Source organism: Schistocerca gregaria, chromosome 5 (assembly GCF_023897955.1).
Source record: "Schistocerca gregaria isolate iqSchGreg1 chromosome 5, iqSchGreg1.2, whole genome shotgun sequence".
NCBI classification, from domain to species: Eukaryota; Metazoa; Arthropoda; class Insecta; order Orthoptera; family Acrididae; genus Schistocerca; species Schistocerca gregaria.
In genome coordinates, this window is record NC_064924.1 from 569,816,636 (window position 1) to 569,843,071 (window position 26,436).

At 39.6% G+C, this 26,436-nt stretch overlaps 1 protein-coding gene across 1 annotated transcript in view; it reads left to right on the forward strand.

The window, feature by feature from the left end:
- LOC126271977 (exocyst complex component 2) overlaps positions 1 to 26,436 on the forward strand; it is a 109,025-nt gene that overhangs the window by 43,341 nt on the left and 39,248 nt on the right. Inside the window, exon 12 of the mRNA XM_049974442.1 lies at positions 3,150 to 3,264. Coding sequence (XP_049830399.1) covers positions 3,150 to 3,264 — 115 coding nt within the window. The remainder of the gene's footprint in view (positions 1 to 3,149; positions 3,265 to 26,436) is intronic.

Sequence of the window (26,436 nt, forward strand, 5' to 3'; positions counted from 1 at the left end):
CCAACCACTGCTTTCCATTCATGTGCTTCGACTCTTATAATTGCCATCTGGTTTCTGTACAAATTGTAAATAGCCTTTCGCTCCCTGTATTTTACCCCTGCCACCTTCAGAATTTGAAAAAGAGTATTCCAGTCAACATTGTCAAAGGCTTTCTCTACGTCTACAAATGCTAGAAATGTAGGTTTGCCTTTCCTTAATCTTTTTTCTAAGATAAGTCGTAGGGTCAGTATTGCCTCACATGTTCCAATATTTCTACGGAAGCCAAACTGATCTTCCCCGAGGTCGGCTTCTACTAGTTTTTCCATTCGTCTGTAAAGAATTCGTGTTAGTATTTTGCAGCTGTGACTTATTAAACTGATAGTACGGTAATTTTCACATCTGTCAACGCCTGCTTTCTTTGGGATTGGAATTATTATATTCTTCTTAAAGTCTGAGGGTATTTCACCTGCCTCATACATCTTGCTCACCAGATGGTAGAGTTTTGTAAGGACTGGCTCTCCCGAGGCCGTCAGTAGTTCCAATGGAATGTTGTCTACTCCCGGGGCCTTGTTTCGACTCAGGTCTTTCAGTGCTCTGTCAAAATCTACACGCAGTATCGTATCTCCCATTTCATCTTCATCTACATCCTCTTCCAATTCCATAATATTGTCCTCAAGTACATCGCCCTTGTATAGACCCTCTATATACTCCTTCCACCTTTCTGCTTTATCTTCTTTGCTTAGAACTGGGTTTCCATCTGAGCTCTTGATGTTCATACAAGTGGTTCTCTTATCTCCAAAGGTCTCTTTAATTTTCCTGTAGGCAGTATCTACCTTACCCCTAGTGAGATAAGCCTCTACATCCTTACATTTGCCCTCTAGCCATCCCTGCTTAGCCATTTTGCACTTCCTGTCGATCTCATTTTTGAGACGTCTGTATTCCTTTTTGCTGATTCATTTACTGCATTTTTATATTTTCTCCTTTCATCAATTAAATTCAATATTTCTTCTGTTACCCAAGGATTTCTAGCAGCCCTCATCTTTTTACCTGCTTGATCCTCTGCTGCCTTCACTACTTCATCCCTCAAAGCTACCCATTCTTCTTCTACTGTATTTCTTTCCCCCATTCCTGTCAATTGCTCCCTTGTGCTCTCCCTGAAACTCTGTACAACCTCTGGTTCTTTCAGCTTATCCAGGTCCCATCTCCTTAAATTCCCACCTTTTTGCAGTTTCCTCAGTTTTAATCTACAGGTCATAACCAATAGATTGTGGTCAGAGTCCACATCTGCCCGTGGAAATGTCTTACAATTTAAAACCTGGTTCCTAAATCTCTGTCTTACTATTATATAATCTATCTGATACCTTTTAGTATCTCCAGGGTTCTTCCATGTATACACCCTTCTTTTATGATTCTTGAACCAAGTGTTACCTATGATTAAGTTGTGCTCTGTGCAAAATTCTACCAGGCGGCTTCCTCTTTCGTTGCTTTGCCCCAGTCCATATTCACCTACTACGTTTCCTTCTCTGCCTTTCCCTACTACCGTATTCCAGTCACCCATAACTATTAAATTTTCATCTCCCTTCACTATCTGAATAATTTCTTTTATTTGATCATACATTTCTTCAATTTCTTCGTCACCTGCAGAGCTAGTTGGCATATAAACTTGTACTACTGTAGTAGGTGTGGGCTTCGTATTGATCTTGGCCACAATAATGCGTTCACTATGCTGTTTGTAGTAGCTTACCCGCATTCCTATTTTCCTATTCATTATTAAACCTACTCCTGCATTACCCCTTATTTGATTTTGTGTTTATAACCCTGTAGTCGCCTGACCAAAAGTCTTGTTCCTCCTGCCACTGAACTTCACTAATTCCCACTACATCTAACTTTAACCTATCCATTTCCCTTTTTAAATTTTGTAACCTACCTGCCCGATTAAGGGATCTGACATTCCATGCTCCGATCCGTAGAACGCCAGTTTTCTTTCTCCTGATAACGACATCCTCTTGAGTAGTCCCCGCCCGGAGATCTGAATGGGGGACTATTTTACCTCCGGAATATTTTACCCAAGAGGACACCATCACCATTTAACCATACAGTAAAGCTGCATGCCCTCTGGAAAGATTACGCCCATAGTTTCCCCTTGCTTTCAGCCGTTCGCAGTACCAGCACAGCAAGGCCGTTTTGGTTAGTGTTACAAGGCCAGATCAGTCAGTCATCCAGACTGTTGCCCCTGCAACTACTGAAAAGGCTGTTGCCGCTCTTCAGGAACCACACGTTTGTCTGGCCTCTCAACAGATACCCCTCCATTGTGGTTGCACCTACGGTACGGCTATCTGTATCGCTGAGGCACGCAAGCCTCCCCACCAACGGCAAGGTCCATGGTTCATGGGGGAAGGGCCATGTTGTTATGAACAGCATAACCACAGTGTCCTGGGTGCAATTGGGCGACCTCTAGCAACATGCTCATGCACTTTTTGATTGCCACCGAGCAGTTGACATTTTGAATCTTATCTGTCTCATCTCTAAGTTTTGCAGAGCAGAGTACTTTGCTTACTGTATAGTGTGTTCATAATGCCTTTAGGCAGTATTCAGTCTTGCTGTGGGTAATGATCTTTGTGTGTGTGTGTGTGTGTGTGTGTGTGTGTGTGTGTGTGTGTGTGTGTGTGTGTGTGTGTGAGAGAGAGAGAGAGAGAGAGAGAGAGAGAGAGGGGGGGGGGGGGTGAAATCAAGATTCATATAAGTATTTCTGCTGAGATTTTCTTTGTAAACTGCCAATAGCTTGTAATTTGAGGCATCAAAATGTATGATCTTGGTTCTTGAATACTGAGTTTGTGGCAGAAATAGCAAGGGAAATGTTACTGAGAGACACGTAATACATTACTGAGAAGTAGTAATCTTGTGTGCTATAATAAAAACAGTTGGAAAAATGTTGACCTTCCCCTCCATTACAAAATGTAAGTTTTTGTGGTAAAGTAAGCCAAAGAAACAGTTATTTTTTGGGGCATTCGCAGTTGGTTTCTTCTTTTATTTTATTGAAAGAACAATTTCTTTATTTTAGATTATGTAACTATGGATATAAATGACAATTTTGAAAATTGTCTGCTACTAACTGTTCTGTATTTTTATGATTATTTTTGATGTAAGAGGTAATTAATTTCCTTTTTTAGGTTTCATTGCATGAGCACGCTTTTCCAGCAGGCGTCTGAACATATCAAATCACTTCATAAGAAAGAAACATGGAAAGTTGAATTTGATACTAAATATGGTGGCATAACAGATCTTGTAAGTATTCGCATATTTCTGAAGTGTGATTCACAAATGACTCAGTGAAGTATCTGAATAATGTTGTTTTCTGAGACCATAACTGAACAGTTAAGACAGATACTTCAACGTAAAAGAGTAATAACAGTTTTATTCAGAGGAAACTAGTACAGTTTCTTCTAATTCAATAAAAACAAGTCTATAAACCCTGGTCAGGAATCTAACAAAATGTGTGTTTACTTCATTATACTATCTTGACCTTTTACAGCAGTGAATGTGACAGCCTCTAGACTGTAAATTCATGCGTTACTTAACCTTGTTTGAATTGTGTGTGTATCAGTTAACATTCAAATTGAATTGGCACCTAACAATTTTGTTCTTACAAGGGAAGTAAGAACTGAAATCAAATAAAGATTACAAGGGCATACTGAAAATTAATGCTTCCAAATGTTCTATGTGAAAATTCATAAAGCTTTTTAAATAAGTGAATCTTATGAACAATTGTACATCTTTATTCTTCATATCTGCATATTTATTTCTCAACATAGTCACCATGATACCTGTACAAACACATTCCCCCCATTGAGAGACCAGTTTGTTGATACTGCCACTGTAGAATATTCGACTTTATCTGCGGAGCCAAAATCTTACCTCTATGTGCACCACTTCATCACTATTAAAGTGAAGTCCTTGAAACTGTTCTTTAAGTTTTGGAAACAGATGCAAATTGGATGGAATCTGTGTGGAGGATGATAAGTGATGGTGAATCCAGGATGCCGGGCTGTTGCAGATGTCGCAGTGCTCATGTGTGGTCTGGCATTGTTATGGTGACAGAGAGGGTGACAAGAAAAATACAGATGTAGAATGTCAGTAATACTTGTTTCCATATAAAAAATTTGAAGGCATTACTTTTCAGCAGAGCTTCGTATTTTAAAATAGGGAAAGGTGTTTGTTCTGTTATCCATTGTTATTTATCATTAAGGCTCTGCATTAGTGTACTATCTATACTTGAAGGTTAATAAATGTAAAGACCACAGAACCATAAAATGCTGAAGAAACAGTACTGTGACACAAGCAGCTGTGACCAGCAGGTTGACAAGAGAAATAAATGTATTATTTGGCAAAAAGGTAAACTTTTACGTGAAATGGTATATGTTTACACTTGCATTACTTACAGATTCATATTCCCTTCAGTAGAATTTGCTATGTTGTCATCTGATCTTCCCATATTTGTCATTGAATTGCAAATGTAGGGATTCAGTTAAGTGATTAAAACACAGCAGAATGGAACAGCTTGTGGCAAAGATCTACATAATGTGGTCACTTTGGTCTTCAATATGAGACTACTGCAGAGTGGATACATAAAAAATTATGTAACATGCTCATATGTTGTCCTTGTGAAGTGAGCAAATTGTTCCATTTGGCAGCATTTCAATCAGTTCATTGAAACTTCACTTCACATTTGCACTTTTATGATGAATCAGGTAAGAATGTTATGACATTACAGCATCTTCTATTTTGGGAAATAAGTTCACTGGACAAAATAATACTCAACAACCTAAAAAAGTGTTCTAATCACTTTGGAACATACTATATGTAATAGAACTGGTATCAGGCAGTCGTGTGATCCTCTGTCACTGGGGTAAGTCATGGAAGTGAATAGTGTGTGTGTGTGTGTGTGTGTGGGGGGGGGGGGGGGGGGGGGTGTAATTTGGTTGTGTTGTATCAACACAATAAGATAGGACAGAAAAACTGAAAGGGGCAATTGTGTTTGGACATGCCTATGACCAACTGTGAATGGAATTGCTAGAGTTGTTGCTGTGTAAATGCAGACAGTCAAATGTGAATGTGTCTTGAAGTATTGGTGTGTCAGTCACAGACTTGTAACATAGCTTGAGAACAGTGGTTGTAAAATGATCCTAACTGACAGGCATTGGTCGTGTCATGTCTTGTCAATCACATTCAGTTTCATAGCCAACAGGAATTGCTAGTGATAGCAATACAGAACCATCTCAACCAGTAACTGTGCAAGCATTGTGAAGGGAACTGCTTGCTGTGAACATTTGGGGTTGGGTGACTCGCGGAAGTCCATTGCTTGTTGCACACAAATAGTGTCTTGTTTCAATGGGTCAAACAACACAGAAGCAGGACAGTAATTAACCTGAAGCTTGCATATTGTCCAATGAGTCACGATTTTGCCTCTCTCTAAACAATGCAAGATGTCGAGTGCAGTGATGGTCTTATGAGACGTTTCATCCTCAGTGTGTGGAGGGTGTAGTTTACACTGGATGTGGTTCTGTGATGTTGTGGGGCTCTTTTTTTTACCACGACTTGGGTGCACTCATTCTGGTTATTGTGAATGTGACCTAGGATGTTTGATATAAACATTCTCGGTGACCCAGTGTTGCCCTTTCTTCTACAACGTAATGATGAGGACACACTCGTCTTCCAAGAGTTCACAGTGCTCCATGCATACATTCCTTTCTTGGTGAATATTTGGCCACCAGGTCGTATCTCTATTGGTCCATAAAATTACCCAAACTTAATTCCGTAGAAATGTCTGGGACCCTTTGGAACAGTGGGTGAAATGTGGAAATCAGTAACCGAGCAGTTTGGTACTTCTATAGGATCTAATTATCAATGGGTGGCTACAATGGAACACACAAAGAAACTTGTGGAACCTTTTCTCACCCAGTTGAAGCCATTATCAAGGCTGGAAGTGATTTTACACAATAGTAGCATGATGTCTCCTGGGTTGACTATTTTTTGTCTGGTGTGCTTATGACTCTATAACATATTGTTTCAAGCAAATTTTCAGCTATTTGCTGAAACATTTCTTGTGAATGACCCTTGTTAATATGCTACTCTTAAGTGTTACGCAGTATTGTTTCTTTAGAAACTTATGCCCCTAAAGTTTTTAGACTATTTAGCCTTCAAACAAGAATTTATTTATTTATGGATAAATAGTGAAGGTGAACACACGCATTTTAAAATAATTTTTAGTCTTTTTTACCCAGTCAAGTTGGAGTAATTCCCTTGTTAGATCAGATTCCCTGCACATATTAGAATATTGACAAGAATGTATTTGACCATCTTGAATAATGTCAGGGAAGTCATTCAGTAATTATTGTTAGACTTCTCTCAAGTCGATAGTGCTGGAATGTCACTGGTTGAAAAGCAACATAAGACATAATTTTGTGGTAAAAACAGCTTTCTTATACCATGCTACTGTAATTCGAAACATAAGCAAGGTATTTCAAGGGAGGTACCGATGTTAGCCACAATTGCGCATTGAAATAGTTTCAGTGGCAGAAGTTGAAAATTTGTTCCGGACCGGGACTTGAACCTGGATTTCTTGCATTATGTGAGTGGTTGGCTTTACCATTGGCTATCCAAGTTCACTTTCCATCCAACCCGAATTCCCAACTTACCACACACAGCACTTTCTGTATTTCTGAAAGAGTTCAGATCTATCGTGGACCCCACACTGATGATATCACAGCAGTTGAGCTTACAGATATACTATAGTAATGTCTGGTGTCTGTTCTATCTGACATGTCTGAAAGAACAGGCACCATTGTTTTTTGATACAGCATCCATAAATATCAGTATTTCTGAGGGAAGGCGCTGACGTCAGCTGCAGTAGGACATTGAAGGAATGTCACAAATTGAGAATTTCCGTTGGATGGAAAGCGTGCTCCGGTAGCCGAAGTGCTGGAGGCAACTACACATATTTGTAGTACAAGAGAGTAATTATTCACCTGCAGTTGAATGATGGATGGCACATAGAAACACTAAAAAGATCAGAAAATTGTGCTAGGTTTCAAGCCCCAGGTCTTCATTCAATATAAGTACAACTTCTCTCTCTCTCTCTCTCTCTCTCTCTCTCTCTCTCTCTCTCTCTCTCTATGAGAAAAATTATAACTCCAGGGATGTCCTAGATGGAATGAGAGTTGCAACTTCACACACAGGCAAACCACAAGTGTGAGTTTTGTGAAGGTCCTGCAGCACTATGACCAGTTGTAACGTGCCGGGCTGTTTCCTCACCCGGGGCACCAAATGTAACGTGCCAGGACATGACCTTGTATTAGTGCCACTTAAAGTTCACGTCACAACCAGATGTACCGGTAATGAAACACTTCCTCACCCAGTAGATAGTGCGCAGTGTTCTCGACCTACCTTGCTTTGCTTATTCAATATTGTCTTCCCAGTAGCTGCGTCCGTCTCACCTAAATCACACTGGAACTAAGAAGCCAGGATCCTAGGTTAAGTTTTACAAAATCAAAAGTCAAGATTGTATTCATTTCTGAACATTTACGTCAACGACAGTACGATTTATTTGTTATCTCTCACACACACAATATTCATGTGACCAGGCCTCTTACACATAAACGTCACATTAGGTAGGTCAAAAACTTCCAGTCTTTAACAAAGTTCACAATTACAGTTACTGGAAAAATTAACCAACTAGCCGCACTTTTGCTCCAAGAGAATCTGACCGAGAACTAACAAGAGCTGCACCAGCTCAGACCTTATATAAGCGAGCGCTTTAATATTTGACTATTTCTGTTAATATATTACAGTTTATAATTTCCCAGGGTTAAAATGATCATCTCTAACTGGTATTCAAGTTAACTATTGGGTTTTATTATTTAAATAACATGAGTGAGCTGTATCAATTTAAATACGCGGAACTTAACTTATGCATCTGCCGTGGGAATTCCCGACTTATAACCACGGCAGGCCGTTTGAACAATAATTTTTATATATTCAAATTTACTTAATTCTTAATTAATCCACTTACAAAGTTGATACTGGAGTTATTTTACGTAGAAAAATAAAGGTAGCAAAAGTATTGAAACAAATCTCGGAATTATTTAGTAGTTTGGTTACAATTGGCACCGAAAGTCATACAGGCTACAGATTTTAAGTCTTAATATCTATTTAACTAACAGACTTTATGTTAATTTAAACACTTTGCTGGAATCAGTAAAATTTAGGCTTTCTTTTGGATGAAGTCTTATAGCTGAATTTGATCTATTAGCTCACTCGAATTTTACTTGATATGTATTGCACAATATACATCATTGTCCATAACTGTTAATAGTATGCATTTCCAATAAAACTGATTAGCTCATTTCTTTCAGAATAGATATTAAAATGTACTGAAATAATAGATTTTACTAGAGGAATTTTATTTAACTATTTCTCAATTCTGTACAATGAGGCTGAAGGCCATAGAATCTGTAGTAGGAATCTGAGTAGTGAAAATGAAAAAACATAAAAGTTCATTGCTTAACTAAGTTACTGAAGGAGTGTAAAACCAAAACAGGATAGCAGTGGTCTAACCTGCTGTGTTACACAGTCTTGAGTTAACATTGCTGTGAGCTGTGTGAACTTCAAGTAGCAAGATGATGCTTGCTGCTAACTGCTATGAAATCTCACGCAAGTGTTGAATATGTTGCTACAATTGGGAGATAGGGATATGCTAGACATGCACTACAACTGAATTAGAGGGGAAAGTTAGGTTACCTGAGCTTATTGCAGAAAATGTGTGTGTGTGTGTGTGTGTGTGTGTGTGTGTGTGTGTGTGTGTGTGTGTGTTTGTTTGTTTGAGGGGGGGCGGGGGGGGGGGGGGCACAGTCACACAAAGCAAGGTCCTTGTGTTTACTGCTGTCAGGATTTAGGCATTTTGTTATGAAAGAAATTAAATTAACATATGAGCCTCTCAAAATCATAATAATATACAGAAAAATAAAGTTAGCTTATATCAGCAGAATATTAGACAGGGTGTATACGATCCGGGATAACAGGGAAATCTGGATAAAACCCGGGCATATTTTTATCCAGGAGAAAACAGGGAAAAGCCTGGGAATTTGTTAGAATTCCAGGAATTTTTCATTGTATTAGTCTTCAGTTAAATTTCTGTAATTTTGACTGTCAAGAACTGATAGTCTAACATAGAATTTTACTGTATCACACCGCTGCAGTAATAAAATGTAAACAAGAAAATAAAACCAAAATAAAACTTAAGTTGCAAGGGAAATGGGCCATTTACAACAACAAAACACAGTGTACACACAAGCATTTACTAAAAGCAAAATGTGTCAAAGGCTTTAGCACGAAGATGATGAAATACTTCACAACAGCAAACTGCTTCTGCTGAGTGTGGTGCCATATTTGTTTACATTAAGTTCATTTTGACCAGTTGCCAGTGGGCTCATGTGCATGCGCACTTGAGTTGCATACATGCAGTACTCTCTCCTGCTTGAGGCTACTTGTGAGTGAGGCTGCAGCAGTAGCAAGAAGCAGTCACACGACCTAGAAAAAATTTTTTGGCGTACCCAAGCTGCCGGCTTGGCACATGTGCAGAGCTGTCTGGGTTGTAGTGGGAAGGAGGATAGTGACCTGTGTTAATGTTTAGTGATTTTGCTGTTTCATTTTTGTTTACAGCTCAAACATCAAATAAAAACAAAACTGAATTCTTTGGCCGGGAGCTATCAAGTGAATTAAAATATGTTCACATAGTTACAGAAAGTTAAAATATGTTATTAGTTTCAGTTGAATAATTTCATTTTCTTTCCACATTTTTTGGCAGTCAATCATTAATTACCTTGTGCAATAATGAAGTAATTTTTGTCAGTTTGCTAAATAAATGTGGCTTTTATTAATATTTTCCACAGATGCAGTCAGTTATAAGAAATGAAGTGTTTAATTCACACTATTGGCTAGTTTCAACTGTTTACTGAATTTCAAGTGCACATTTTCATCTTCTGGCACTTATGGCATTATCACATAATAATAAACCAAACATAAGAAAATACAGTACTGGTACTCCAAGAAAATTTGCATCCTGAAAAGCACACTGAAGAGTTTCATATCAGATTGGAACCTACTTCATTGTGAATCTGGACATATGAAAGTGTGTGCCAAATTATGCATTTTAGTATGGTTTACAAAATTCCTATGTTCTTGGAGTATCCTCTGATGGCCTATTTTCTTTTATAAAGTCATGTGCGATCTCTTAATGATATCTGTGTACAACCATGTGGGCTTCTTATGACATTGTAGCTGCCCACGCACAGTAACACTTGTTTTCTGGTGCTCTCTGGCACCAGCTGAAATGATATATTGATAATTTTTACTTTTTGGACCTTCAGACTACAACTGAATGAAACACAATTTTCATGCTGTACATGTTTTGCCTTTGTTCTTTGCAGGGCATCTTCAGTGGCCTACTGAAATGAACCCATGTCTAAGAGGTCGCAGGAAAATATTGTGAATGGTATTTCGAAAAGTGTTCTTTTCAAAGGAAATTTCCTTTTATGCGAGATGAATTATGTTAGTGTGAGAACATGCAATGAATTTTTTAAATCACAGACACTCATGTAAAACGTAACATTTTGAATACCAGCCACTCAGAATAATATCGAGCCCAGAAAACCAGACATTAATTTCATTGTTTAAAATTGTATTGGCGCATTTGCGTGATGTATCTTAAAGTGTAATACATGTGAAACAGGCCAATATTATATTTGAAAGCTTAGCTTTTCTTGTAGCTACACTATGTACATCTACATTTACATCTACATGAATACTCTGCGAATCACATTCAAGTGCCTGGCAGATGGTTCATTGAATAACCTTCACAATTCTCTATTATTCCAATCTCGTATAGCGTGCAGAAAGAATGAACACCTACATCTTTCCGTACAAGCTCTGATTTCCCTTATTTTATCGTGGTGATCGTTCCTCCCTATGTAGGTCGGTGCCAACATAATATTTTCGCATTTGGAGGAGAAAGTTGATGATTGGAATTTCATGAGAAGAGTCCATCGCAATGAAAAATGCCTTTCTTTTAATGATTTCCACCTCAAATCCTGTATCATTTCAGTGACACTCTCTCCCATATTTCGCGATAATACAAAACGTGCTGCCTTTCTTTGAACTTTTTCGATGTACTCCATCAGTCTTATCTGGTAAGGATCCCACACTGTGCAGCAGTAGTCTAAAAGAGGATGGAGGAGCGTAGTGTAGGCAGTCTCCTTAGTACGTCTGTTACATTTTCTAAGTGTCCTGCCAATAAAATGCAGTCTTTGGTTAGCCTTCCTCACAACATTTTGTATGTGTTCCTTCCAGTTTAAGTTGTTTGTAATTGTAATACTGAGGTATTTAGTTGAATTTATGGCTTTTAGGTTAGAATGATTTATCGTGTAACCGAAGTTTAATGAGTTCCTTTTAACACTCATGTAGATGACCTCAAACTTTTCGTTATTTAGGGTCAACTGCCATTTTCGCACCTTTCCGATATTTCTTCTAAATCGTTTTGCAGTTTGTTTTGATCTTCTAATGACTTTATTAGTCGATAAACGACAGCGTCATCTGCAAACAATTGAAGACGGCTGCTCAGATTGTCTCCCAAATCGTTTATATAGATAAGGAACAGCAAAGGGCCTATAACACTACCCTGGGAAACACCAGAAATCACGTATGTGTTACTCAATTACTTTCCGTCAATTACTACGAACTGTGACTTCTCTAACAGGAAATCACAAAGCCAGTCACATAACTGAGACGATATTTCATAAGAATGCAATTTCACTACAAGCTGCTTGTGTGGTACAGTGTCAAAAGCGTTCCGGAAATCCAGGAATATGGAATCGATCTGAAATCCCTTGTCAATAGCACTCACCACCTCATCTGAATAAAGAGCTGGTTGTGTTTCACAGGAACGATGTTTTTTAAACCCATGTTGCCTGTGTGTCCATAGACTGCTTTCTTCGAGGTAATTCATAATGTTCGAACACAATATACGTCCAAAAACCCTGCTGCATATCAATGTTATCGATATGGGCCTGTAATTTAGTGGATTACTCCTACTACTTTTCTTGAATATTGGTGTGACCTGTGCAACTATCCAGTCTTTGGGTATGGATCTTTCGTCAAGTGAATGGTTGTGTATGATTGTTAAGTATGGAGCTAATGCATCAGCATATTCCGAAAGGAACATAATTGGTATACAGTCTGGACCAGAAGACTTGCTTTTATTAAGTGATTTAAGTTGCTTCATTACTCCGAGGATATTTACTTCTATGTTACTCATGTTGGCAGCAGTTCTTGATTCAAATTCTGGAATATTTAATTTGTCTTCTTTTGTGAAGGCATTTTGGAAGGCTGTGTTTAGTAACTCTGCTGTGGCACCACTGTCTTCGATAGTATCTCCATTGCTATCATGCAGAGAAGGCATTGATTGTTTCTTGCCACTAACATAATTCACATATGACCAGAATCGCTTTGGGTTTTCTGCCAGGTTTTGAGATAAAGTTTCGTTGTGGGAACTGTTATAGGCATCTCACATTGAAGTCCGTGCTAAATTTCGAGCTTCTGTTAAAAATCTCCAATCTCGGGGATTTTGCGTCTGTTTAGATTTGACATGTTTGTTTCATTGTTTCTGCAACAGTGTTGTAACCCATTTTGTGTACCAAGGAAGATGAGCTCCGTCGTTTGTCAATTTATTTGGTATAAATTTCTCCATTGCTGCCAATACTATTTCTTTGAATTCAAGCCACATCTGGTCTACACTTATATTTTTAATTTGGAATGAGTGAAGATTGTCTCTCATGAAGGCGTCAAGTGAATTTTTATCTGCTTTTTTGAAAGGTATATTTTTGCGTATTTTTCGAGGATTTGGGGTTACAATATTCAATCTCGCTGTGGCAACCTTGTGTTCACTAATCCCTGAAACAGTTTTGGTGCTCGTTATTAACTCAGGATTATTTGTTGCTAAGAGGTCAAGTGTGTTTTCACAACCGTTAACTATTTGCGTGGGCTCATGAACTAACTGCTCGAAATAATTTCCAGAGAATGCATTTAGCACAATTTTGGATGATATTTTATGCATACCTCCGGAATTAAACTTGTATTTTTGCCAACATATCGAGGGTAAATTATCGTATGAGTCAGGTACGTGTTTGAAATCAAACTCAAGTTTTCATTGAAACTTTCAGCAACTGTATCATCTGAATTGGAGGTCGGTAAAAGGATTCAATTACAATTTTATTCGAGTTGCCAACAATGACCTCCGCCTGTACTAACTCACAGGAATTACCTACTTTAATTTCACAACAAGTTAAACTACTTCTGACAGCAACAAACATACCACCGCCAACCGTGTTTAGCCTATCCGTTCGGAACACGGTTAGGTTCTTCGCAAAAATTTCAGCTGAGCTTATATCTGTCTTTAGCCAGCTTTCAGTGCCTATAACGATTTGAGCATCAGTGCTTTCAATTAGTGCTTGGAGCTCTGGTACTTTCCCAACACAGCTACGACAATTTACAGCTGTTATACCAATGGTTCTTGTATCTATGTTCTTCCTCTGGTCAGCCTGCACCCTTTGTGACTGAAGCCCTTCTTGTGTTTTCCCGAGACCCTCTAACCTAAAAAACCGCTCAGTCCACGCCACACAGCCCCTGCTGCCCGTGTAGGTTCCTCCTGCGTATAGTGGGCACCTGACCTACTCAGCGGAACCCGAAACCTGACCACCCTTTGACACAAGTCGAGGAATCTGCAGCCTACACGGTCACTGAACCGTCTGAGCCTCTGATTCAGACCCTCCACTCGGCTCTGTACCAGAGGTCCGCAATTGGTCCTGTCGACTATGCTGCAAAGGGTGAGCTCTGCTTTCACCTTGCAAGCAAGACTGGCAGCCTTTACCACTTCTTTTAGTCGCTCAAAACCAGAGAGAATCTCTTCTGATCCAAAGTGACACACATCATTGGTACTGACGTGAGTAACCACCTGCAGTTGGCTCACCCTGTGCTCTTCATGACATCTGGGAGGACCCTTTCACATCTGGGATGACTCCACCTGGTATGCACACGGAGTGCACGTTGGTTTTCTTACCCTTCTTGTCAGCCAAGTCCCTAAGGGGCCCATAATGCACCTAACGTTGGAACTCCCAACTACCAATAATCCTACCCTCTGCGACTGCCTGGATCTTGCAGGCTGAGTGGTTTCCTCTGAAACAGGACAGGTGACAGCATCTGGCTTAGCGACAGTGTCAGCCACAGAGAGCACCTGGAACGTGTTTGTCAGACAAACCTGGAAGGCCTTATGTGCGGCCACCTGGGAAGTCTTTCAGCACCTGCTTCACCCTGGGGCGACCTCCCACTTGACCACAGGTGAAGGGTCAGCCTCAGTGCGAGCAGTAACTGGGTTGGCCACCGGTGAGGACCGATTGGAGGACTCTTGACGTGCTGGGCATCTGTTGGATCCCCACAGTCAGCCCACAACAGTGGTGCCCATCCACTGCAGCCTCAAGCCGTGTAACCAAAGCCATTACTGGCTTAAGCTGAAAGCGAATTGTCACCAATTCGGCTCGCATCTGCACACAACAATCGCAGTCCCTGTCCGTACTAAAGACCGTGGAAAACTAAACTATGCAGATAAATGGACTATCGGCATGTGCTGTGCAACTGTACTGTAGACCCTGACGAAAACGCGTGAACTGTGTCTAGTAATATGCAGATATTTGAAAACCTAAGTACCAAAGCACTCCGGTGAAACTAAATAATTTGCCCCTGATTAAGAACTTGTAGTATGTCACAAAATCAGTTTACTTTCCGACGCAAACGAAAACGTGACATCTGTGGCTATTAGATGTTAAATTTACATGCAGAAACTCAAGAACCTAAACTATTAAAGCACACAGATGGTATAATAAAATTCACTCCTGGTTAGGAACTCGTAAATGGCTCGAGCGGTTACTACCCTGTTGCTGCGTCTGTCTCGATCAGCTACTGCTACATTTATTTAAACCATTAACTTCTCCTGTTTATGTGTTCACACTAGTTAAAAGTGATGTTGCTATTGGCTGACTACATCACATGTCCTATGCTCTGAATATCTGCTGTAATTGGCTGATGAGATTACGTGCAATGAGCTATGATTGGCTTGCAAAAGCACATTTCAATCTCTATTTCAATGCTTTGGAAATGAACGTGCTGTGTTTGGTGGTATTTGAATTTATACTTTTGTAATATGAAAATATGCAGCGTATCGAAATACGAAAATGCACAACGTACATGTTGCTGTGTATCAAAGATGTTTCAAAAGGTGTTTTCTTTTTTCCAGCCTTTGCCGAGTTTCGCTTTATAAAGTGCTGGGAAGTTCTATGCTGGTATATATAGCTTATACCATTCAAAGGACTGATATTTTTACAGCTCCAAAGGAAAGTACACCGTCGCTTATCACGGAGAAAGTGTATTTTCACCTAGGAAGAAGTGTATTTTCACATGGGAAAAAGTGTTTTTAACTGGGAAATCCAGGAAAAATCAGTAACTTTTTTTCTAGTCCACGTATACACCCGGTTAGAGGATTGAGTAACAGAATATATGTTCAAAAACATTGAAACGATTAGAGATCAGTGCATAGAAGTACAAATGTGGATGGCAAACTGCAACTGTGATTTAAATTGGCAATGTGTCACAACAGTGGAAAGTCCTGAATTGGACAATGCGTAAAATAAGGAAAGGCAGCTATTCACCTATAACAGACTTGTGTGTGCAGCATAGGAACATGTATCAGAAAACAGCATTCACATGACCTTTGAGCTCTTCCTCTTTTCTATTAAAAACAGACAGATTTACACACACACACACACACACACACACACACACACACACACACACACACAAATATACTCCGACAGGCATGTAAGTTTAAACAAGTCTGTTTGGCACTATATCTTTCCACAGAGCGTGTATGTATGCCAACAGAGTCATCTTTACTTGCTATTTAACTGACGTGTTGTGCTTCTCTGTGTCTGTAATAGTTTACGCTGCATGTGTGTAAATGTAAACACTATAAATCTACCTTTTGTGTGCATTTCTGGCTGGAACTGATAGCCTATCTGCAGCAGTCAGATCTGACAGGAGAATGTGTAGGCCTCTTAACTCATCGCACTGCTCAGCCACGCTGCCTTTGAATCATGCCCTGCCCACCAGACATCTGTTAGAGGTGTGCTGACCAGGCTCTTGCTATGCAGAGCGTGCAATCCCGTTGCAGCATCTGACCAAAATTAATCACCAATATTTGAATATGACATGTTGTGTACCGTTGTTGTTGTTGTTGTGGTCTTCAGTCCTGAGACTGGTTTGATGCAGCTCTCCATGCTACTCTATCTTTTGCAAGTTTCTTCATCTCCCAGTACCTACTGCAACCTTCATCCTTCTGAATCTGCTTAGTGTAGTCATCTCTTGGTCTCCCTCTACGAATTTTACCCTCCGCGCTGCCCTGCAATACTAAATTGGTGATCCCTTGATGCCTCAGAACATGTCCTACCAACCGGTCCCTTCTTCTGGTCAAGTTGTGCCAAAAACTTCTCTTCTCCCCAATCCTATTCAATACTTCCTCATTAGTTATGTGATCTACCCATCTAATCATTCTCTTCTCATCCAAACTATTTATTATCCATGTTTCACTTCCAAACATGGCTACACTCCATACAAATACTTTCAGAAATGACTTCGTGGCACTTAAATCTATACTCGATGTTAACAAATTTCTCTTCTTCAGAAACACTTTCCTTGCCATTGCCAGTCTACATTTTATATCCTCTCTACTTCGACCATCATCAGTTATTTTGCTCCCCAAATAGCAAAACACCTTTACTACTTTAAGTGTCTCATTTCCTAATCTAATTCCTTTAGCATCACCCGACTTAATTCGACTACCTTCCATTATCCTCATTTTGCTTTTGTTGATGTTCATCTTATATCCTCCTTTCAAGAGACTATCCATTCCGTTCAACTGCTCTTCCAAGTCCTTTGCTGTCTCTGACAGATTTACGATGTCATCGGCGAACCTCAAAGTTTTTATTTCTTCTCCATTGATTTTAATACCTACTCCAAATTTTTCTTTTGTTTCCTTTACTGCTTGCTCAATATACAGATTGAATAACATTGGGGAGAGACTAAAACCCAGTCTCACTCCCTTCCCAACCACTGCTTCCCATTCATGTCCTTCGACTCTTATAACTGCCATCTGGTTTCTGTACAAATTGTAAATAGCCTTTCGCTCCCTGTATTTTACCCCTGCTACCTTCAGAATTTAAAGGAGAGTATTCCAGTCAACATTGTGAAAAGCTTTCCCTAAGTCTACAAATGGTAAGGTAAGTCGTAGGGACAGTATTGTCTCAAATGTTCCAACATTTCTACGGAATCCAAACTGGTCTTCCCCGAGGTCGGCTTCTACTAGTTTTTCCATTCGTCTGTAAAGAATTCGCGTTAGTATTTCGTAGCTGTGACTTATTAAACTGATAGTTCGGTAATTTTCACATCTGTCAACACCTGCTTTCTTTGGGATTGGAATTTTTATATTGTTCTTGAAGTCTGAGAGTATTTCGCCTGTCTCATACATCTTGTTCACCAGATGGTAGAGTTTTGTCAGGACTGGCTCTCCCAAGGCCGTCAGTAGTTCTAATAGAATGCTGTCTACTCCCAGGGCCTTGTTTCGACTCAGGTCTTTCAGTGCTCTGTCAAACTCTTCACGCAGTATCGTATCTCCCATTTCATATTCATCTACATCCTCTTCCACTTCCATAATATTGTCCTCAAGTACGTCACCCTTGTATAGACCCTCTATATACTCCTTCCACCTTTCTGCTTTATCTTCTTTGCTTAGAACTGGGTTTCCATCTGAGCTCTTGATGTTCATACAAGTGGTTCTCTTGTCTCCAAAGGTCTCTCTAATTTTCCTGTAGGCAGTATCTACCTTACCCCTAGTGAGATAAGCCTCTACATCCTTACATTTGCCCTCTAGCCATCCCTGCTTAGCCATTTTGCACTTCCTGTCAATCTCATTTTTGAGATGTTTGTATTCCTTTTTTCCTGATTCATTTACTGCATTTTTATATTTTCTCCTTTCATCAATTAAATTCAATATTTCTTCTGTTAAACAAGGATTTATATTAGCCCTCGTCTTTTTACCTACTGAATCCTCTGCTTCAATTGCTCCCTTATGCTCTCCCTGAAACTCTGTACAACCTCTGGTTCTTTTAGTTTATCCAGGTCCCATCTCCTTAAATTCCCACCTTTTTGCAGTTTCTTTCGTTTTAATCTACAGGTCATAACCAATAGATTGTGGTCAGAGTCCACATCTGCCCCTGGAAATGTCTTACAATTTAAAACCTGATTCCTAAATCTCTGTCTTACCATTATATAATCTATCTGAAACCTGTCAGTATCTCCCGTCTTGAACCAAGTGTTAGTTATGATTAAGTTGTGCTCTGTGCAAAATTCTACCAGGGGGCTTCCTCTTTCATTTCTTTGCCCCAGTCCATATTCACCTACTAGGTTTCGTTCTCTCCCTTTTCCTACTACCGAATTCCAGTCACCCATGACTATTAAATTTTTGTCGCCCTTCACTATCTGAATAATTTCTTTTACTTGATCATACATTTCTTCAATTTCTTCGTCATCTGCAGAGCTAGTTGGCATATAAACTTGTACTACTGTAGTAGGTGTGTGCTTCGTATTGATCTTGGCCACAATAATGCGTTCACTATGCTGTTTGTAGTAGCTTACGCGCATTCCTATTTTCCTATTCATTATTAAACCTACTCCTGCATTACCACTATTTGATTTTGTGTTTATAACCCTGTAGTCGCCTGACCAGAAGTCTTGTTCCTCCTGCCACCGAACTTCACTAATTCCCACTATATCTAACTTTAACCTATCCATTTCCCTTTTTAAATTTTCTAGCCTACCTCCCCGATTAAGGGATCTGACATTCCACGCTCCGATCCGTAGAACGCCAGTTTTCTTTCTCCTGATAACGACATCCTCTTGACTAGTCTTCGCCCGGAGATCCTAATGGGGGACTATTTTACCTCCGGAATATTTTACCCAAGAGGACGCCATCATCATTTAATCATACAGTAAAGCTGCATGCCCTCGGGAAAAATTACAGCTGTAGTTTCCCCTTGCTTTCAGCCGTTCGCAGTACCAGCACAGCAAGGCCGTTTTGGTCATTGTTACAAGATCAGATCAGTCAATCTTCCAGACTGTTGCCCCTACAACTATTGAAAAGGCTGTTGCCTCTCTTCAGGAACCACACATTTGTCTGGCCTCTCAACAGATACCCCTCCATTGTGGTTGCACCTACGGTACAGCTATCTGTATCGCTGAGGCACGCAAGCCTCCCCACCAACGGCAAGGTCCATGGTTCATGGGTATTGTGTCACAACTTTGTGATTTCTAGCACATCAGAATCATATTTACTGTATGCAAAGCCTTGCAGTACATCATTCATGGAAAAAATGAGTGAATGATTATGAAAATTTAGCTTGCATGACAAATATCAATCTGGTTTTTGCAAACAAACACTGCACTAATTAAGGTAACTGATGACATAAAAATGTCATAGACAGTCATGACTTCAACAAAGATCTGACGCCATTAACTATGACACATGGCTCATAAAAATGTGACAACTAAAATTTGCAAATAATAGGCTGAAGTTGTTTTGAACGTTGCTTGAGAAACAGACAGCATGGTGTTGTGTGCTGGAATAAAAGGCACCTGAAAATGTGTTCTCTCAGTAATGCCATGGGTCAGTCCTGTATTCACTACTGTTCTCCTTGTATGTCAGAAATATCTTGTCAGTTTTATCCTCCTGTAAACATCATTTCTATGCCAATGACTTTAAGCATTATCTTAAGTACCAGGTATGAAGAAATTGATACTGTAATCATCTTGATAATGACAATCTGTCCTCATTGTTCAGATGCACATAAAACTCAGACCATAAACTAGATGAAAAGAAGTCCAAATAATTGTAGTTTTGCATCAAAAAGTAATTACCTCTACATTCCACAAACAGTTTCCTCATATTTTTCTCTGTGGTATCCCAATACCGCAGTGGTGAAAAAGTGGGTGTAACTTCGATAAGAACCCCCACTAAGCAAAAACTACTGTTGCTAAACGGTGGAAGACTTCCCCTTGCCTCCGTGACTTCAAGAAGTTTTGAAACATATTTACTCTGTATGTGAAATGTGAACTTCAACATTGACTTGTTTTGTCAAGTCTCCATATCATGATATAATCCAACACTGCATCTACTCTAGTTGATCAGAACTAACCGTATATGCTTGTGTTCTTTATATAAGCATCATATGTCCGTTTCACTGTGTCAGTGCTTCATATGCCCTGTTAGGATAGTTGCCCTTGTATCCTGTGAAGTTAGCAGCAGTTCAGACACTGACTGCAAAATGACATAAATTAACAGAATTTGTGGCAGGAAACATCCACCAGTAGATCACTTTTCACTGCTGTGGAGAAATTGTCCTGTGATGGCTCCACGAGATGGTGCACCCCATGTATCGTGTCAGCTAATCTCATGGTACGGGAGGGACTGTTAAGAGCAAATGGAACTACCAGTTGGAACGGACAGTCCATGACTGAATCAGAAGCTTCCATAACTTCTGCTAGAGCATTACTGGAACCCTAGAGTGTTGTGATGGCTTGGGAATGTTGGACTTTGCATTGAGCTGTTTACCTGTGTGCTGTAGGTGAATTTGGTTTGTGATTATGGACTTGAGTGAGTACCTTTCAGACCAAGTTCTGTGTTAGTCTGTGCCATGACCCGCAAGAAAACCTACAAATTTGTCAGGGAAACAAAACCACCGATGTCAACATAGCACTCAAGCCAGATACCACTGAGGACAGCAACAAAAGTTCCAGCAGAAGGCTGAACTGTCGCATCGGTTGCTGCGTTTTCTGATGTTCCAGTTGGATGATGAAGATTGGGACAGTTTGCTTTGTCAACAGCAGCTGCATACCCAAGCACATGAGATTTCTAATGTATCAGCATGTGCAAGTCTTCTATTTTCTAACCCAAAACTCATAATATTGTTTCCCAAATTGTGGCCCTCATAGGTGTTGAGGTTACCCATGGGCCTGGGACAAATTTTGATTGCAAAGAATCAGTGTGTTCTGCCATGTATGCATAACTTCAATAGGACATTTCCAGTACCAGCCACATAATTGGTGACAGCTGCACAAGAGTATCAAGTCCTCAACCAAGACTTGCATTTTATGCTACACAGATGACCGCAGCATCTTCCCTTGATCAGACCCCCTAACATAAGCTTCAAACAAACAGCAAATGCATGTCTTATTTTATGTCATACTTCTCATGACTGACAACGATGAATGCCAGATAGCGGCTCCAGCAGTGGTGAGACTCCATCATCCTATGCCTGCTCTTTGGCAACTATTGGGGCATCACAAGATTAAAGGTATGCACCCAGTACCAGTACCATGCTACTTGCTGCGTGTCTCAACAGAGATTAAGTAAATAGCACACACCTGCATGGCATTAGCCATGATGCTAGTGGCACCATTTCCAAAGTTCTCATCTTGGCCACTTCCGCAGCCCCTGCGAAAGCACAATAACATCGATTATGCCATGCCATTTATGATTGACATGTGACTTGTGTTTGTGGATGCATGTTAACAGTTTGTATATGTGATCAGCACAAACTGTACAATGTCACCAGCCACCATCAAAACATTAGAGAGATTTCTGCCATTGAGGGTTTCTAGCATCGTCATACCAGTTAATGGTGCTCATTTTCATTTGGTCAGTTTAAGGACTTCTGTAAAAGAAATAGCATCTTTCACCTCACCACAGCACCAATCATTTGACCTAGAACCGTATGACTGAACTGTTTATGTGAACACTTGAAAATGCAGATGAAACAAGTGGTACCCTTACCTTTATCCTGGCATGATACAGGACAATGCCAGGTAAGGGAAAGTTTCAGCAGAGCTTCTCCATGGCTACTGCCATCACAGGTTATTAAATTTGGTCCTCTTAGCACCAGAACACCACATGCCTCTTTGATGCCCCCCTGTGGAGTTGACACACAACTCTGGGCACACATATTTGTGAGTGCCCAAGAAATGGTTTCCTGGCATCGTCATGGCAGTACGTGGCTGCATGACTGTGAGATGGCCGGCAATGGAACATGCTTCATGCATCACACCAACCAACTCCAAAAATGCTGCCTGAGCTCCATTGAGTATTGCCACCATTGCAGGCACCTCACCACTTCTGGCATCTCAGATAACACAACAAGGAAACGGTGGCTTCAGATAGTCTTCCGGCAGCAGCTGGGGACATGGATGTGCAGTCATAAACATCTGAGGTGAAACAGATCTTCCCCCACAGCTGTCAGCCCTTTGCCCCACCTACCAGTGAAGTGTCCAAAGTGAACTATTGAGTGGAACTGATAGTTAGGGACTGTAACAAAATTTTCTATAACTTTGACTAGATTTCTACTAGGAGGCTGGAGGATTGTGATGTCATATGAGTGTTGGACTCTGGATCAAGCTTTTTAGTTGTGTGCTGTGGACTAAGTTAAGATTCTAATTATGGTCTTAAGGGAAACCTTTCAGATAACTTTTTTGTTTTTTCTGTTTTGTAGTCTGTCACCCAGGCTGCTCCACTGACTTTGGATTCATTTGTAAACTGAAGTATTCCTGTTCTGTATCAATAAATGCTGAAAATTGTCATGGCCAGTAAGAATATTTTATGATTTTGCGGCCAGCGAAGTCTACTTCCTAGGCTCCGCAGCGTGCATGTGCCCCAGTACATCGATTCATACAAGTACCTGTCATCAGTCACAATATCTCACCTGTTAGTATTATAGCTATGCCCTTTCATAAAACATAAACATTTGCAAACCCGTACTCTGTTGCTGGTGTCTGCCTCTGGAACAAGTTCCCTTTCACCCTGTGTACAATTGAATACCATATTGCATTTAAGAGTATGCTGAAGCACATACTTTTCTCATCTTTAATAGTTTGTGACAAAGCAAGCTGGGATGTTTTTACTTCCCCTCTTGTTTTGCCATCTGCATCCCTAAAATAAATGTTCTCATTTTTGACTAATTTCTGTTGACATACATGAGTATAATCTACAGTTCCATAAAAGAGATAAGTTGGCCCTCAGTTTTAAAATAAATAACACCAGATCTAATTTTGTGTCTAGTTTTATGTATATAATTGATTTTATAATTTATTTTGACTATTCCTAGTTAGTATCTTTCATTATAGGGCGAAATCAGTAATTGTTTTGTAACTTAAATTCTGTTGTTAAAATATAAACAAATACCAGGTGTACCGGTATGAAATGAGCATTTTTTTTGTGAAAATTAAACACTAATTTTGAATTGAAAAGTAAAAACATTTTATTCAAAGTACTGACCATTGTTTTCTATACATTTTGACCACCTTTCAGGCAATTTGTGGACACCATGCCAATAGAAATGTTCGTCTTTTGAAGCAAACCAATCAGACACCCAATTTTCGACTTCTTCATAAGAATCGAAGTGTTCCTCAGCCAATGCGTGTCCCATTGATAAAACAAATGGTAGTCGGAAGGGGCCAAGTCTGGTGAATGTGCCGGGTGGGGTAGCAGCTCCCAGCCAAGTGTTTTGATTGTATCCTGAACCAGTTTTGCTTTGTGTGCAGGTGCATTGTCATGTAAAAAAAAGTTACTTTGCCATGTCTTCTGGCCCATTCTGGTCTTTTTTCGATCAATGCATAGTTAAAATTGATCATTTGTTGTCTCTAGTGATTAGTATTCACAGCTTCACCGGGTTTTAGAAGCTCATGATACACCACACCTTTCTGATCCCACCAAACACAGAGCATTGTCTTCTTGCCAAATCGATCTGGTTTTGCAGTCAATGTTGATGGTTGTCCTGGATTAACCCATGATTTTTCCCATTTAGGATTCTTAAAATAAATCTTATTTTCATCACCAGTAACAATTAGATGCAAAATTGATTTTCTTTCATGTCTTTGAAGCAAAATTTGACAAATGGTTTTTCGGTTTTCCATCTGTCTTTCAGTCAGTTCATGTGGCACCCATTTTCCAAACTTTTGGATATTTCCCATAGGTTTCAAACGGTCAGAAATTGTTTTTTGTTCAACATTCAGCATTGTTGCCATTTGCTTCTGACTCAAAGTATCATCATCATCCAATATTGCTTGCAATTCACCGTCTTCGAACTTTTTGGTGGTCTTTCACGTTCTTCATTTCTTACTTCAAAATCATTATTTCTGAACCATTGAAACCATCTTTTGCATGTTACTTCTGATAGAGCATGATCACCATATGCCTCGACAAGCATTTGATGCAACTCTGCAGCACTTTTTTTTCAAACGAAAACAAAAAATTAATGCTTTCCGCAAATCATTGCTTTCTGGTACAAAATTCGACATTGTTAACACAATGAAAACATATGATGTTGTTTGTTCTATGACTTGATGTATACTAAATATTTTGACAGATGTCATACCAACCAACCAAAAAAAAAAAAATTAAGGCTCGTTCACAACAAATGTTCCCTATTGACACATTTGTATCTTAACGCTCATTTCATACCGGTACACCTGGTATAAATTCTGTAGTAATTACAAACATTTGGAGGAACAACTAATAGTATTCTTAAAGGACCTATTTGGCTCTGTTTGAAAACATGTTAGCAAAGCCAGGCCTTAATTAATTCCAAAGTAACTAACAGTTTTGTCAAAAGTATTATTTGCGTCACTATATATGTTAATTTCATGATTTAAACAAATGATTTGGCTTAAACCTTTTAGTAGAAGAAACTGTTAAAAAGACAGAGTTTTTCGATGTATTCACTTAATTTAAAGAGTTAGGTTTTAATTGTAATTTCTGTAAATCAAATTTCGAAGAAACTAGTTTTTGCTCCTATTATAGTAAAGATATAGAAGGGCCCGATTTTTGGTCACAGGACATCAGTCCATCGCCGAGTTCCAGACGAGGAACCTGTGTTGGTTAGAACGACAACAATGTATCACCTTAACAGTGAAATCAGTGTTACACCATTAGATCGTGTGTTAAAGCAATGACAGTGTCTGTTCCATACATACCTTTCTATTCTTCAAGAACTGTGAACTTTGTGGTTAGGCTTTTACTGCTCATAGGGTGTTCAACAGTAAACTAATGTAGCAGTATAACCATTAATAACGCTTATGGGATGTTAGAATTATAGTGTACTGCCCATATATAGCTGTGTATTATTGGGAGGTCGTGAAAAGTGAAAGTAAAAGACTTGAAACGCAACTGTGCATCTGTCGGTTACTTCATTTACAGTAGACAGTACTGCATGTCCACCCCTTATTTTTTCAGCCAGTACATTGACACTGAGGAAAACAAATGAAGAAACGAAGTAGGCAAACCATTACAAGTTTTATCTAAAAAATTAACATGTATTGCCAGTTTTATTTCATAGTTATTTATGAGTGTTGGATTCCAAATCGATTCTAAAATCTCTTGTAACATGTTTTTCATGATAAATGTAATGTAAAATGTGTAGAATGCCTGTTTACATGTAAAAAAATGCCTGATGGCCCTATTCATGACAGGGTACGTGAATAAAATTGAAAGTGAAAGGATATCAGTGTTAAGATTTGGTGATGTCTTTCCTACACTCTCTGAAAGTGAGGAAGAAGTAGATGACTGGGTGAATGTAATAAACAGTTTACCAATCACAGGATATGGAAGAAGTAAACAAAAGCAAGATGGAAGTAATGAGGAATGGCAGAAATCGATTACCTACAAATTTACAGCAACATTTGAGACCACATAGGAGATGAAGTGAACGAACTTGGTTTATTGCCCATGTCTGTCCCATCTGCCTGCAACTTCGACATCTTGCATGATAGAACAGAGATGCAGGATGCCATCTCAGAAAGGAAAACCAAAGCAGATGGTTACAGTATGATTGAGGCCCCTGCCTGAGACAAAAACACAGCTTCGTGTCTCAGCCAATGACCACCAGAGCAAGCTGCCGAGCACTGCTGATTGTCAGCAGCACCAGAGGTCGCGATCAACAAGCGGACTATTTTCCTACGCCCCTCACATGATTAAAAATAGTCCCAAAAAATCCATCTGCCAACTGGCCTCATAAGCTGGCATACTGCTGGCCAGAAGGCAGTTCCACATGGCACCTCAACTTATAGGGATATGCCATCGAAGACATTACATCTACGCACCTCATCTACTTGTAGTCCCAGATCTTCAGGAGTGGTAGTGTTGGACTGTGACTCGAGCGTCTGGCCTCCTGAATAGTTTTGTGGTAATGGTGTGCTGAC